General features: G+C 35.1%; 2 protein-coding genes across 2 annotated transcripts; one reads left to right on the forward strand and one right to left on the reverse strand.

The window, feature by feature from the left end:
• Nucleotides 1–6,876: 6,876 nt before the first annotated feature.
• On the forward strand, nt 6,877–10,499 carry LOC105109436 (G-type lectin S-receptor-like serine/threonine-protein kinase At4g27290). The gene is made up of 6 exons (XM_011004157.1): nt 6,877–8,241; nt 8,576–8,841; nt 8,922–9,132; nt 9,247–9,484; nt 9,562–9,712; nt 10,000–10,499. Exons 1-6 carry the CDS (start codon nt 7,011–7,013, stop codon nt 10,303–10,305), a joined length of 2,403 nt encoding a protein of 800 aa, XP_011002459.1. The 5' UTR covers nt 6,877–7,010; the 3' UTR covers nt 10,306–10,499.
• Nucleotides 10,500–11,496: 997 nt separating this feature from the next.
• On the reverse strand, nt 11,497–11,856 carry LOC105109447 (calcium-binding protein PBP1-like). The gene has a single exon (XM_011004170.1). The coding sequence runs from the start codon at nt 11,854–11,856 to the stop codon at nt 11,497–11,499; it is 360 nt and encodes a 119-aa protein (XP_011002472.1).
• Between the last annotated feature and the right edge of the window lie 729 nt (nt 11,857–12,585).

Consider the following 12,585-nt stretch of genomic DNA (forward strand, 5'->3'; position numbering starts at 1 on the left):
TAATAATAATAATAATAATAATAATAAAGAAAAAGAAGGAGAAGAAGAAGAAGAAGATGAGAACTTTGAGATGGAATATTAATGTAACGATTAAACAATGATAATAACAAATGTCAAGGTTAGAGGTTCCACTAATGGTATATCAAACAAGTATAGTATAAACTCTTATTATTGAATTGGAAACCACACACAAAGGAGGTTCCAATCAGATTATATATTGTTAACATGATTACATTAGTCATCTTATTCAATTAATGCTAATACTTGTAAATCTCGTCAAGCATTCATGATTATAACTTATGTTAACAATAAATCAAGTTCCTTTCATAGCTCAGGTGTCGGTTATACCATACATTATGGGCTATGAAAGTGCCAAGCATTTGTTGTACCAAGTGTTATACAACATAAATCAAGATTAGTTATTTAACAAGCAAAGTATTAAAGAGTGAACAAGATAACAAATATAAAACATGTTAGTATCAAACATTAAAGTCCATATTAAGTTTACATTATACTTATTCTTACACCATTAGTGTAACCTTTTCACCTTGACATAATTAACTTAGCTAGACATAATGAAAGAAAGCAAAATAGATAAACAAAATAAGAACATAAAAGTTAACTAAGTAAAGGAAAGGAAATGAAAGGCATAAACTTAATATTAATGAAAACAAAGCATAAAAAATACAAAGAGAGAAAGGAAGAGCATGATCTTGATCTGAACACCAAGATGCCTAAATGCATGGCAAATGCCTCCTTTTATAGGCTAAAATTGGGAACTATTGATTTGATGACTAATTGATAAGTGGGTGGCCAACTTTTGACTTGGTGACAATCTTTATCTTCTCTTGTCTGCCCAAAACGTCATTGATAACGTCAAAATTGGAGCCAGTTGCAAACATGAAAGTTGTAGGCAATTGTCTCAGCTTTCTTGTGTAAAAATTTCAGCTCATTTGGACTTCTAGAACTCCAGATATGGCCAAAATACCGAACAGTGCTCGGGCTGGAAGACAGATTCGGGCTTCTTTGTTGTTGCTACAATTTGGACTTGATAATGGCCTTTTTAGATCTTGGGCTCCATATGAAAGTTGTAGGCCTATGTCTTACCTTTCCATCCATATAAATTTGACCTAAATCTGAGATCTGTAGCTCCAGATATGACCCAATTACCGAACAGTGTTCCGGTTTGGATTGCACCGACATCTCTTTTCTAAGTTTGGCCATCTCTTTATCCTTGCAATTTAAGTTCTTCAAGTCATCAATCAATCCTTTCATTTATGTGATAGGCCTGCATTAAAAATAGACATTTACCATAAATTATAGGTATCTTATATTATTAGATACATTATTACAAAACATATTTAAGTTAAGGAGTTATTGATACTTCCAGTGCAAAATGATGATATAAAACCATGATAAAAATGCACTTTTAAGTACTAATCAAAGTGCTGGTAGAGAATCAGTCTTTTCTTTGCAATTTTCAGATTCAACCCCTTCCTTACCCTCAGAGATTGACTCATCATCTGTTTCATAAGGTTCAAGAGAGGGTTTTTCAATAACCTTACCACTGCGCAGAGTAGTGACTGATTTGACTTGATCCATATGTTGGCTTCCGGAACTACTTGCATTTGCATTGTATTGCCCCTTGGGATTTTGTTGTGGTTGAGATGGAAACTTACCTTTCTCTTGGAAACTGAGAGCAGATGTTAATTTTGCAAGAGTATCTTTAAAATCTGTCATGTTTTGAGCAAGTTGAGTATTGATTGTCTCTTGCTTTTCAATGAATGCATGCAATGTTTCCTCAAGATTTCTTCTAGGAGGTGGAGCATAAGGAGGTGCATATCCATGAGAATTTTGGAAATTATGGTGTGCTTGAAATGGTGGTTGTGAAGTTTGTGCATTGTTGTTCTCACTCTTCCAATTGAAATTTGGGTGATTTCTCCAACCAGGGTTATATGTTTGGGAGTATGGGTTGTGGTTGGGCCTTTGGAAACTGTTTAAAGCATGGGCTTGTTCATGGAGACACTCCTTAAAAGAAGGCAAGGATGGACAATCATTGGTTGAGTGTTCATTTGTTTCACAGATTTGACACACAATGTTTTCAACAGATTTTAATTGACCACTCTTTTTCAATTCTAGTGCCTTGACTTTTCTAGCTAAAGATGCAAACTTAGCTTGGAGGTCATGATCTTCCCTAAGGTTGTACATACCTCCACTAGATGTATGAGGTTGAGTTTTACTCGGTGCCTCATAAGTACCCGCGGTATCCCAATTTTGAGCATTTTCAGCTAACAAGTCTAAGTACTCCATTGCTTCATCAGGGTCTTTATCTTCAAAAGTTCCATTGCACATCAATTCAACCATTTGTCTATCTCTAGGTGTTAACCCTTCATAAAAATGTGAAACCAATCTCCATGTTTCAAAACCATGATGAGGGCAAGTACTAAGCAAGTCTCGATACCTATCCCAACATTGGTAAAATGTTTCTCCTGGTTTTTGAGTGAAAGTGGTGATTTGTCTTTTGAAAGAATTTGTTCTATGAGATGGGAAAAACTTATTTACAAACTGTTGTTGCATTTCATCCCAAGCACGAATGGATCCTGGTCTCAAATTTTGTAGCCATGTTTTAGCTTTATCTTTTAATGAAAAAGGAAAAAGCTTTAATCTGATGGTGTTCATGCTACAATTTAAATTATTATATGTATTGCAGACCTCCTCAAATTCCCTTAAATGCAAGTATGGATTTTCCAATTCTAAGCCATGAAAAGAAGGTAAAAGTTGAATAATATCTGGTTTAAAATTAAAATGAGATGCATCGGAAGGAAAAACTATGCATGATGGTGCACTTGTTCTTGTGGGATTCATGTGGTCTCTAAGTGTTCTAGCACGGTTATTCTCATTATTCTCATTATGAAGTGATTGATTATCTTCTTTGGCCATAATTTCTGAAAATGATGAGGATACCCTATAAAGTCTACCACTTGATGTGTGTGACCACACTCTCATGCACGTGTTGGAATATAATAAAATGAAGAAGAAAACAAAAGAAGAAGGAAGAAAACAAAATAAGGAGAAACAAAATAAAAGAGACAAAGTTATATACAAGAAAAGTGAAAAGAGAAAATAAAATAAAAACTATAATTTATACAAGAACTTACCTCCCCGGCAACGGCGCCAAAAACTTGACACGACTAAAAGATTGATGTCTTCTCCCAAGTGCAGGAGTGTCGAAGTAATAAATAACCCGGCAAGACCGGGGTCGAACCACAGGGACGTTAATTATACAAATTATAAATGACAATAGTACAACAACAACAATAATAATAGTAATAACAATAATAACAACAATAACAATAAGAATAATAATAATAATAATAATAATAATAATAATAATAATAATAAAGAAAAAGAAAAGGAAGATGATGAGAACTTGGAGATGGAAAATTACTGTAAGGATTAAACAATAATAATAACAAATATCAAGGTTAGAGGTTCCACTAATGGTATGTCAAGCAAGTATAGTATAAAATTTTATTATTCAATTGGAAACCACACACAAAGGAGGTTCCAATCATATTATAGATTGTTAACATGATTACATTAGTCATCTTATTTGATTAATGCTAGTACTTGTAAATCTCGTCAAGCATTCATGATTATAACTTATGTTAACAACAAATCAAGTTCCTTTCATAGCTCAGGTGTCGGTTATACCATACAGTATGAACTATGAGAGTGCCAAGCATTTGTTGTACCAAGTGTTATACAACATAAATCAAGATTAGTCATTTAACAAGCAAAGTATTAAACAGTGAACAAGATAACAAATATAAAATATGTTAGTATCAAACATTAAAGTCTATATTGAGTTTACACTATACTTATTCTTATACCATTAGTGTAACCTTTTCACCTTGACATAATAAACTTAGATAGACATAATGAAAGAAAGAAAAATAAATAAACAAAATAAGAACATGAATAAGATTAAAGTTAACTAAGTAAATGCAAGGAAATGAAAGGCATAAACTTGATATTAATGAAAGTAAAGCATAAACATTACAAAAAATACAAAGAGAGAAAGCAAGAGCATGATCTTGATCTGGAAACCAAGATGCCTAAATGCATGGCAAATGCCTCCTTTTATAGACCAAAATTGAGAACTATTGATTTGATGACTAATTGATAAGTGGGTGGCCAACTTTTGACTTGGTAACAATCCTTATCTTCTCTTGTCTGCCCAAAACGTCATTGATAACGTCAAAATTAGAGCCAGTTTAAAACATGAAAGTTGTAGGCAATTGTCTCAGCTTTCTTGTGTAAAACATTCAGCTCATTTGGACTTCTAGAACTCTAGATATGGCCAAAATACTAAATAGTGCTCGGGCTAGAAGACAGATTCGGGCTTCTTTGTTGTTGCTACAATTTGGACTTGAAAATGGCCTTTTTAGATCTTGGGCTCCATATGAAAGTTGTAGGCCTATGTCTTACCTTTCCATCCATATAAAATTGGACCTAAATCTGAGATATATAGCTCCAGATATGACCCAATTACCGAGCAGTGTTCCGGTTTGGATTGCACCGACATCTCTTTTCTAAGTTTGGCCATCTCTTTTCTAAGTCTTGCAATTTAAGTTCTTAAAGTCATCAATCAATCCTTTCATTTATGTGATAGGCCTGCATTTAAAATGAACATTTACCACAAATTAAAGGTATCTTATATTATTAGATATATTATTATAAAACATGCTTTAGTTAAGGAGTTATTGATACTTCAAGTGCAAAATAATGATATAAAACCATGATAAAAATACACTTTTAAGTACTAATCACACAGCGAAAAAAAAAAGAAGAAAAACATAAGGGAAGAGAAAAAACAGTCTCTCTCCACTGTTTGAAACAGCACCATTGCAGCACAAACACTGCCACCACCAACCCCTACACAGCCTGGTTAGCCTCTCTCTCGTTCCCTCTTTTTCTTTGTCCATTTTTCATTTGTTTTTATTTGCATGCAGAATGTGAGCACTTCACATTCTACGGCAAATGAAATATAATTAGGTGGTTATTGTGTAAGGCATAATAACTACTTAATTATAATTCACTGTCAGCCATCAATACATTTAGTTGTTTTGGGCTAGAACATTAGCCCAGCCTAAAATGCAATAGGTGGTATTTTGGTTGGCCCCAGCCCAATTCTGTTTCAGATCCGATCCAATCTCAATCCAATTAAAAAAAAATCTTTTCTAAAAAAACTTTGCAATTTTTGCGTGTATTTTTATACCATTTTATTTAATATTTATTTATATTTTTATATCATAAAGATACAAATCGAGTATTAAAATACCTTGTTTTCTTCAAAAAAAACATTGCAAAAAAATTATAAAACAAAAAAATATTTTTTTATTTTCATGCATACAACCAAGTCTCTTAAAAATAAAATAAAATAATCATATTGTATTTTCATATAACAAAGAAAATTTCAAAAATATGTATTAGCATGTATTTTGGCTTTAATAACCAGTTTATTAAAGTCACAAGAACTAGGCCAATATTTCAAAATTTTCAAAAAAAATTATTTTATTTTCTTTTAATATTTGGGGTCACGACGTTATACGTAAGATGTATTCCACATATTAAATATTTTTGGTGATGTCGATTAGGTTTTACCTGATAATATAAGGATCTCTTTGCTGAGGAGAATTTTTCTTAAACAACAAATGGACCAACAACTTGAAAACACAACAAGACCTTAGATTTTATCAGACAATTAAATCATGCAGATTACTTTAGACAAGATATATTTGAAGTGCTTATACATTCTATTTACATAACCAGTCTTGTATTTGATCTTTAAAACCAATTAAGGTTTCTAATAAACAAATTATTAGATGGTGATTTCCATTCTGTTTTTCTACTAATAAAATATAAAAATTTCTTATCTCATTATATTTGCTAAATATTTGCTAAATAAATAGATAATAGATAAAATTTTGAAAGTGGGTATTTTTTTTACCATGATGCCACGCATACGGCAATAAATATTGAAGTGAGAAACAATAATGGGAATAGAGATAACGCAACCCAAAGGTAAAAGCAAATAATTTGATGGTAAGTAACTACTGAAATATTCTCAATGAAATCTTACTAGAAAAACAAACGAGTAAACTTTGGACAAAATCAACCTTTTATATATATACGAATGTAAGCAAAAGCTAGACAGGAAGCCAGAATTTCCAAGAGTAAAAATAAACAAATAAAAAAGGAGAGCAAATACATATATTTTTTATATAAAAAGAAAATTAAAAGTAGTAATCTTTTCAAACGAGACTGAGAGAAATTTTATGATGGATAGAAAATAATTAATGGTATTTTATTAATTATTTTGTGAGTTCATTTCAAAGAAAAATAGATACAATTAGAAAAAAAAATTATAATTTTTGTGAATTATGGTGCGTTTATTATTTTAATATAAATATAGAAAATAACTAATAAAAGACTTTTAGTTATAAAAAAAATTATAGTCTATGAGAAATTTTATATTTCTAAAAAAATTTAAAAAAAATAGCATACTATTAAATACTTTTCAAGTACATTTAAATACATAAAAAATAGATAAAATATTCCGAAGATTACCAATTTAGAAATGGTTCAATTAGTCAAATATTTTGACTGGAAAATTCCTTGGCAAGCTGCAAGCTCTCAACTCTCCAAGTCTTAGCTGATCTGGCCACTCGAAGATCTTCCATGTCCTTCAACTTTTTAGATCAAAGAATAAGTGACACGTTATCACCTTCACCATCATCGGTCAATGTTTGACCCTAAGTAAGCAACAATTGGTTGACTTTTTAGTTTTTTAAGTTTTTTTGCCAAAATTGATGGGACTCTGACATTTGGGAAGGCGAAGTGGCGAAACGCCGTGTGCTTACACCATTAGTGAAAACAGTGTGTTAAAGGTTGAATTATTTATGTCAGAACATTACACAACACATTGTCCATAAACAAATTCAAGAATGGGAGTGTTCTTCGTGAGATCTTTCTTCATCTCCATCTTAACCACTTCCACCGCACTGGAAATCATCAACCCAGGCCAATCATTGAGAGATGGTGAGACTCTGGTTTCTTCAAGCGGAAGCTTCGAGCTAGGATTTTTCAACCCTCAAGGTTCAACAAGCAGATACTTGGGATTATGGCACGACAGGTCTCCTCAGACAGTTTTATGGGTTGCCAATAGAGAACATTCACTTTCTGATAATATGGGAGTTCTGAACATCACCACCCAAGGGATTCTAATCCTTCTCAATAGCACAAACCATATTGTTTGGTCATCAAATTCAAGTGCATCAAGAACTACGCAGAATCCTGTTGCCCAGCTCTTGGAGTCTGGAAATTTTGTTGTGAGAGAAGGAAATGATTATAACCCTACAAACTTTTTGTGGCAGAGTTTTGATCATCCTTGTGATACCTTACTACCTGGAATGAGAATGGGAGTCAACTTTGTAACACGGATTGACAGGTTTCTGTCATCTTGGAAGAGCCCAGAAGATCCTGCTCGAGGTGAGTTTACGTTTGGTATCGATCCTCACGGGTATCCACAGCTACTTTTGAAGAAAGGGAATAGAACAGCGTTTAGAGGGGGTCCATGGACTGGCATAAAATTTACTTCAAATCCTAGACCGATACCCAATCAAATTTCCACAAATGAATTTGTGCTCAACAACCAAGAGGTTTATTTCGAGTATAGGATTCAAAGTTCAGTTTCTTCAAAGCTTACACTAAGTCCACTGGGGCTTTCTCAGAGCTTCACATGGAATGACAGAGCTCAGGATTGGGTGATTGTTGAAAATGGCCAGTACGATCAGTGTGAAGAGTATGCGTTTTGTGGTCCCAACACTCGCTGTGAGATAACTAGAACTCCTATATGTGTATGCTTGAATGGATTCACGCCTATGTCTCCAGTAGATTGGAATTTTTCAGATTGGTCAGGCGGTGATAAAGATGGCTTTCTCAAGTATACAGCAAATAAACTGCCAGACACATCTTCTTCCTGGTTTGACAAGAGCATTGACCTCAAGGAATGTGAGAGATTGTGTCTGAAGAACTGCTCTTGTACTGCTTATACAAATTTAGATTTCAGGGCAGGTGGAAGTGGCTGCCTGATTTGGTTTGGTGACCTGATTGATATGAGAAGGTCAACTGGGGATGGACAAGACGTCTATGTTCGGGTGGCTGCTTCGGAATTAGGTACGCCTTCCAATAATGCAATTAGTTATTGATTTAATTCGCTCCTATCTAGATCACCAGCATGGATAGAAATTGAAGAATTATTCATGTTCCTCTTCACCTCAAAAAGCCTGGAAAGGGAAAAATCAATGTAGCATAGAAACTAGGAAATCTTGACTCTGCTGCTTTGTCCACTTCTTCAACGCTAAATTATTATGAACTTCTGCTTCTTCTTCCGTTTCCTTCTACTCTAAATAAAAAGAATTTCGAGATTTTATTCAAGTTTCAGTTGCGAAGGAAGTCTTCAACTAGGGAATATGTCCAGTTGCTTCTAACTATTCTTTATTGCGTTCAGGTGCAAATGCGAAGAAAAGGAACTTGAGTACGAAGTTGAAAGCAGGAATAATTGCCGGCGCCGCTGCATTGGGCATGGGCATGCTATTGGCAGGAATGATGTTCTGCAGGCGTAGGAGGAATCTTGGGAAGAATGATAGACTTGAAGAAGTAAGAAAAGAGGACATAGAATTACCAATAGTTGATTTGAGTACCATAGCTCATGCCACTGATAACTTTTCAAGCAGCAACAAGTTGGGAGAAGGTGGTTTTGGACCTGTATATAAGGTAACAAAAGAATCTCCAAGTAACCTATATGTATCATCTTCGTTTATGAAACTAAAAGAACTGCTGGAATCATGACTTAGGGCATATTGATAGAAGGACAAGAAATAGCGGTGAAAAGGCTTTCAAAGAGTTCTGTTCAAGGGATGGACGAGTTCAAAAATGAAGTTAAATTCATTGCTAAACTTCAGCATCGCAATCTCGTAAAGCTTCTTGGTTACTGCATTCAAGAAGATGAAAATATGTTAATCTATGAATACATGCCCAATAAAAGTTTGGACGTCTTCATTTTCGGTGCGAACCTGTCCAAATCAACAGCATTTTAGCTCTAGAAGTTATCATTTATATTCTTACTTCTGTTACGAATCGAGTTGTTAATCAGACTAACATGAATGAAAAATTGACCAGACCATGCAAGAAGAAAATTACTGGATTGGACGAAGCGTATGAACATTATTGGTGGAATTGCTCGAGGACTGCTTTATCTCCATCAAGACTCTAGACTGAGAGTAATTCATAGAGATATCAAAGCCAGCAACATTTTACTGGATAATGAGCTAAATCCAAAAATCTCGGACTTTGGCCTTGCTAGAATGTTTCGTGGAGATGAAACAGAGGCCAATACTCATAGGGTGATTGGAACATAGTAAGTATCCTTAATCTTTCCTTGCTAATCTTCATTTGCATTTTTTGAGAAATTTTCTTGTTGCCTGCATTTTTCAGTGGCTATATGTCTCCTGAGTATGCGTCGAATGGACACTTCTCTGTGAAATCCGACGTCTTTAGCTTTGGTGTCCTCATCCTGGAGATAGTGAGTGGAAAGAAAAATAGGGGATTTCGTCACCCGGATCGAAACCTTAACCTCCTCGGGCATGTAAGAATTTACACAAAAATGTTAATGCAAAGTCTTGATGAACTGAGAGGTGATGTTAAATTGTGCAGTTTCCTTTCAGGCAATTAAAATGGCATTGCTGAGAATAATAATTAGTACAGCAAGGATGCTTTCTTTAGTTTACCCAACAAAATACATGTTGGCTTATTTGGGGTTTCAGAAATGTTACAGTGATTTTGCTGTTGTGACCTGTCACATGACAAGCAAACCAACTGGCAAATTAGAGCAGCCAGTCTGCTGACATCTTGCCCTGTTTTTATTTTTCTTAGGCGTGGATACTTTGGATAAAAGGAACACCATCGGAACTGATTGATGAATGTTTAGGTTACTTGAGCAATACATCTGAAGTGTTAAGATGCATTCATGTGGCTTTACTGTGTGTGCAACAACGACCAGAAGACAGGCCAAACATGCCAACTGTGGTTCAAATATTATGCAATGAAAATCCGTTGCCTCAGCCTAAACAACCTGGATTTTTCATGGGAAAGAATCCACTCGAACAGGAAAGTTCATCAAATCAGATGGAAGCTTGCTCTTCAAATGAAATGAGTTTGACATTGTTAGAGGCAAGGTAGATTATCATCACTTGACGACTGATCGATTGCAGTAGAAATGCTGTGATCAGACAAGTGCAATCTAGCATGGGTCACAACATTGACATTCGTTTTTTCTGTTCTCCATTCCAGAACAGGATGCTAGACCCGTAAAGTTAATTCTATCTATATTGGAGTAGGCAATGTATTACTATTATTTTTATTGATAAATGAAAATCCATAATTCTATCTATATTGGAGTAGGCAATGTATTACTATTATTTGTATTGATAAATGAAAATCCATTCATCAAAAAACAAAAACTGGTGCTTCCCCAGCCACAAAGAGAACTGGATGCCTCATTACTGCTTTATGTAGTAAAACGAGCCAACAGGCAGCAACTCCTAACCCTCCCATAGTTGTGGATCATGTGATTTGAGATCCTCAAAGCTCGTAACTCTTTCTGTTATCTAATCTTTAAGTCAGTTAAGTTTGCTTGCCACCCTTCTTAAACCCCATAAATAATATGCTTAGCTTATTTAGAGTGTCAAGGATTAGCATTTTCCATTCCCTGACCTATCAAAACCAAATCTACAGGGGACTACAACATCTCCACCTCTTCTAACGTCTAAGCTGGGATCAGATGCTTTACTGGAATGTTCCTCTCTAATAGAAAATGCTGTGTTCCATTAACATGAACCATCGGTTCTTTATATTTCCACAATGTCTTCAGAAGTTTTTGGCTGAACATTCTAGGAAGCACTTATAAGTCAATCAAGGATTATGCAATCTGCAGCTAGAGACCATGACTCTCTCATACTTGCCAATATCACTAATTATGTACTCTGTGGATTATAGGGGCCACAGTCATCCATATGAGAAAGCAAGAACAAAGCACACCTCTGCTCCTGGTTTGAATGGAAAACAACAGCAGAGAGTACACATACAGGAGTTGCCGGATCAGCCAAATACTATATCTTTAAATCAAACTATCCAGAAACATATCTTAATCCCTGATAAATAATTAGCTCATGTCATCTTGAAGCATCAAAACAGAAATTAAAGGATTAAGTGATAATAAGACTGAGGTTAAAATGCGAAGTTGTTTCAATTTCTAATCCTTCATTCACTATATTCCAATAATATAAGTCGTTACAGCTAAAAAAAGAAAGATAAGAAAAGCCCACGAAATGGGAAACAAATGTCAAAATAATAATAATAATTTAAAAAAGATTAGCAACAATCTTTGAACTCCTGTAGAAGAGCTTCCTCTAACAAAAACTGAGACTCTTCCATCAACTCAGGACTCAATCTGAACATCAAAACACAAAACTCCATCTGATTAAGTGCTTCATCGCCATCAAAATCGCCTTCTTTTAACATACTCCTTAAATCATCGTCACTCAAATCTTGCAAACCCAATAAAGCTGAGTTCTTTTTAAGACTATCAAAAGTGATGACACCCTTTTCACCATCCATCAAAAGATTGAAGCCGTTGCATAGTTCTCCAATAAGACCATCACCACCTAGTTTGTTGGCCATAAGAGGCAAGAAATCTTGAAAGTTTGAGTTTTGGTTTTGTGTAGATGCCATTTTTTTTCTGTGGAGAAGAGGTCTTGAGAGTGTAAGGGAGATTGAAACTTGGCTTGCGGATTGAGAGTTGGGATGTTTAGGCTCGTGGGTTTGGTTTATATAGATAGGAAGTGGGGAATTGGTTTTTCCAAGAAGGAGAGGCCATAGAAGACAACTAAGGGACAGGTCATCAAGGAAGGAAGGAAGGTCGGTCAAGACCACATCCACTTTCTCATGGGAGCTGCTGCCTATGGGGTTTCTGGGAAGGTTGTTCAGGGGTAAGACGGTCATTCTAATGGAAAGCTGGAGGCGGGTTCCTGCCTCTTGCGAGATTTTGGGAAGGTCAGCAGGGGTAGAGTTGACAATTTGGAAGAAGTAAAAGCATTCTCTTGTGGTCTTTTGTGAAGAGTATAGGGGTAAAATGGTATATGTAAAACAAAGTAAGGGTGGGCCTCCTTGGATAACTTCCTTTGTGGAGAAGGGGATGTCATGAGGGGCAGAACTGTCAACATGAAACGAAAACTCGGGGGAGATTTATTACTTCATGGAGAAGGTCAATGGAGGCGGGACTTTTGGAGTTGCTTTGCCATTTACCAAGAAGTGAGAAATTTTGGACGGTCGTTCTTTTTGGAGAAATGGGTTTGGATTTGGATGCTGCCATGCAATCTTTGGTGCCCTTTTTTTTTTTTTGTTCGTTAACCTCTTTTATGGGTGAAAAGATCTTTCACATAATGAAATTTGCTTTTTTAA

The sequence above is a fragment of the Populus euphratica genome, unplaced genomic scaffold (assembly GCF_000495115.2).
Source record: "Populus euphratica unplaced genomic scaffold, PopEup_1.0 scaffold218.1, whole genome shotgun sequence".
Lineage (NCBI taxonomy): Eukaryota > Viridiplantae > Streptophyta > Magnoliopsida > Malpighiales > Salicaceae > Populus > Populus euphratica.

What these genes read in the sequence shown, in the direction of transcription:
- LOC105109436 (XM_011004157.1), top strand. Translation starts at nt 7,011, where the DNA reads ATGGGAGTGTTCTTCGTGAGATCTTTCTTCATCTCCATCTTAACCACT. An exon ending in GGTGGCTGCTTCGGAATTAG is followed by an intron (nt 8,242 to 8,575) that starts GTACGCCTTCCA and finishes TATTGCGTTCAG; the next exon opens with GTGCAAATGCGAAGAAAAGG. An exon ending in TTTGGACGTCTTCATTTTCG is followed by an intron (nt 9,133 to 9,246) that starts GTGCGAACCTGT and finishes AAAATTGACCAG; the next exon opens with ACCATGCAAGAAGAAAATTA.
- LOC105109447 (XM_011004170.1), bottom strand. Translation starts at nt 11,856, where the DNA reads ATGGCATCTACACAAAACCAAAACTCAAACTTTCAAGATTTCTTGCCT.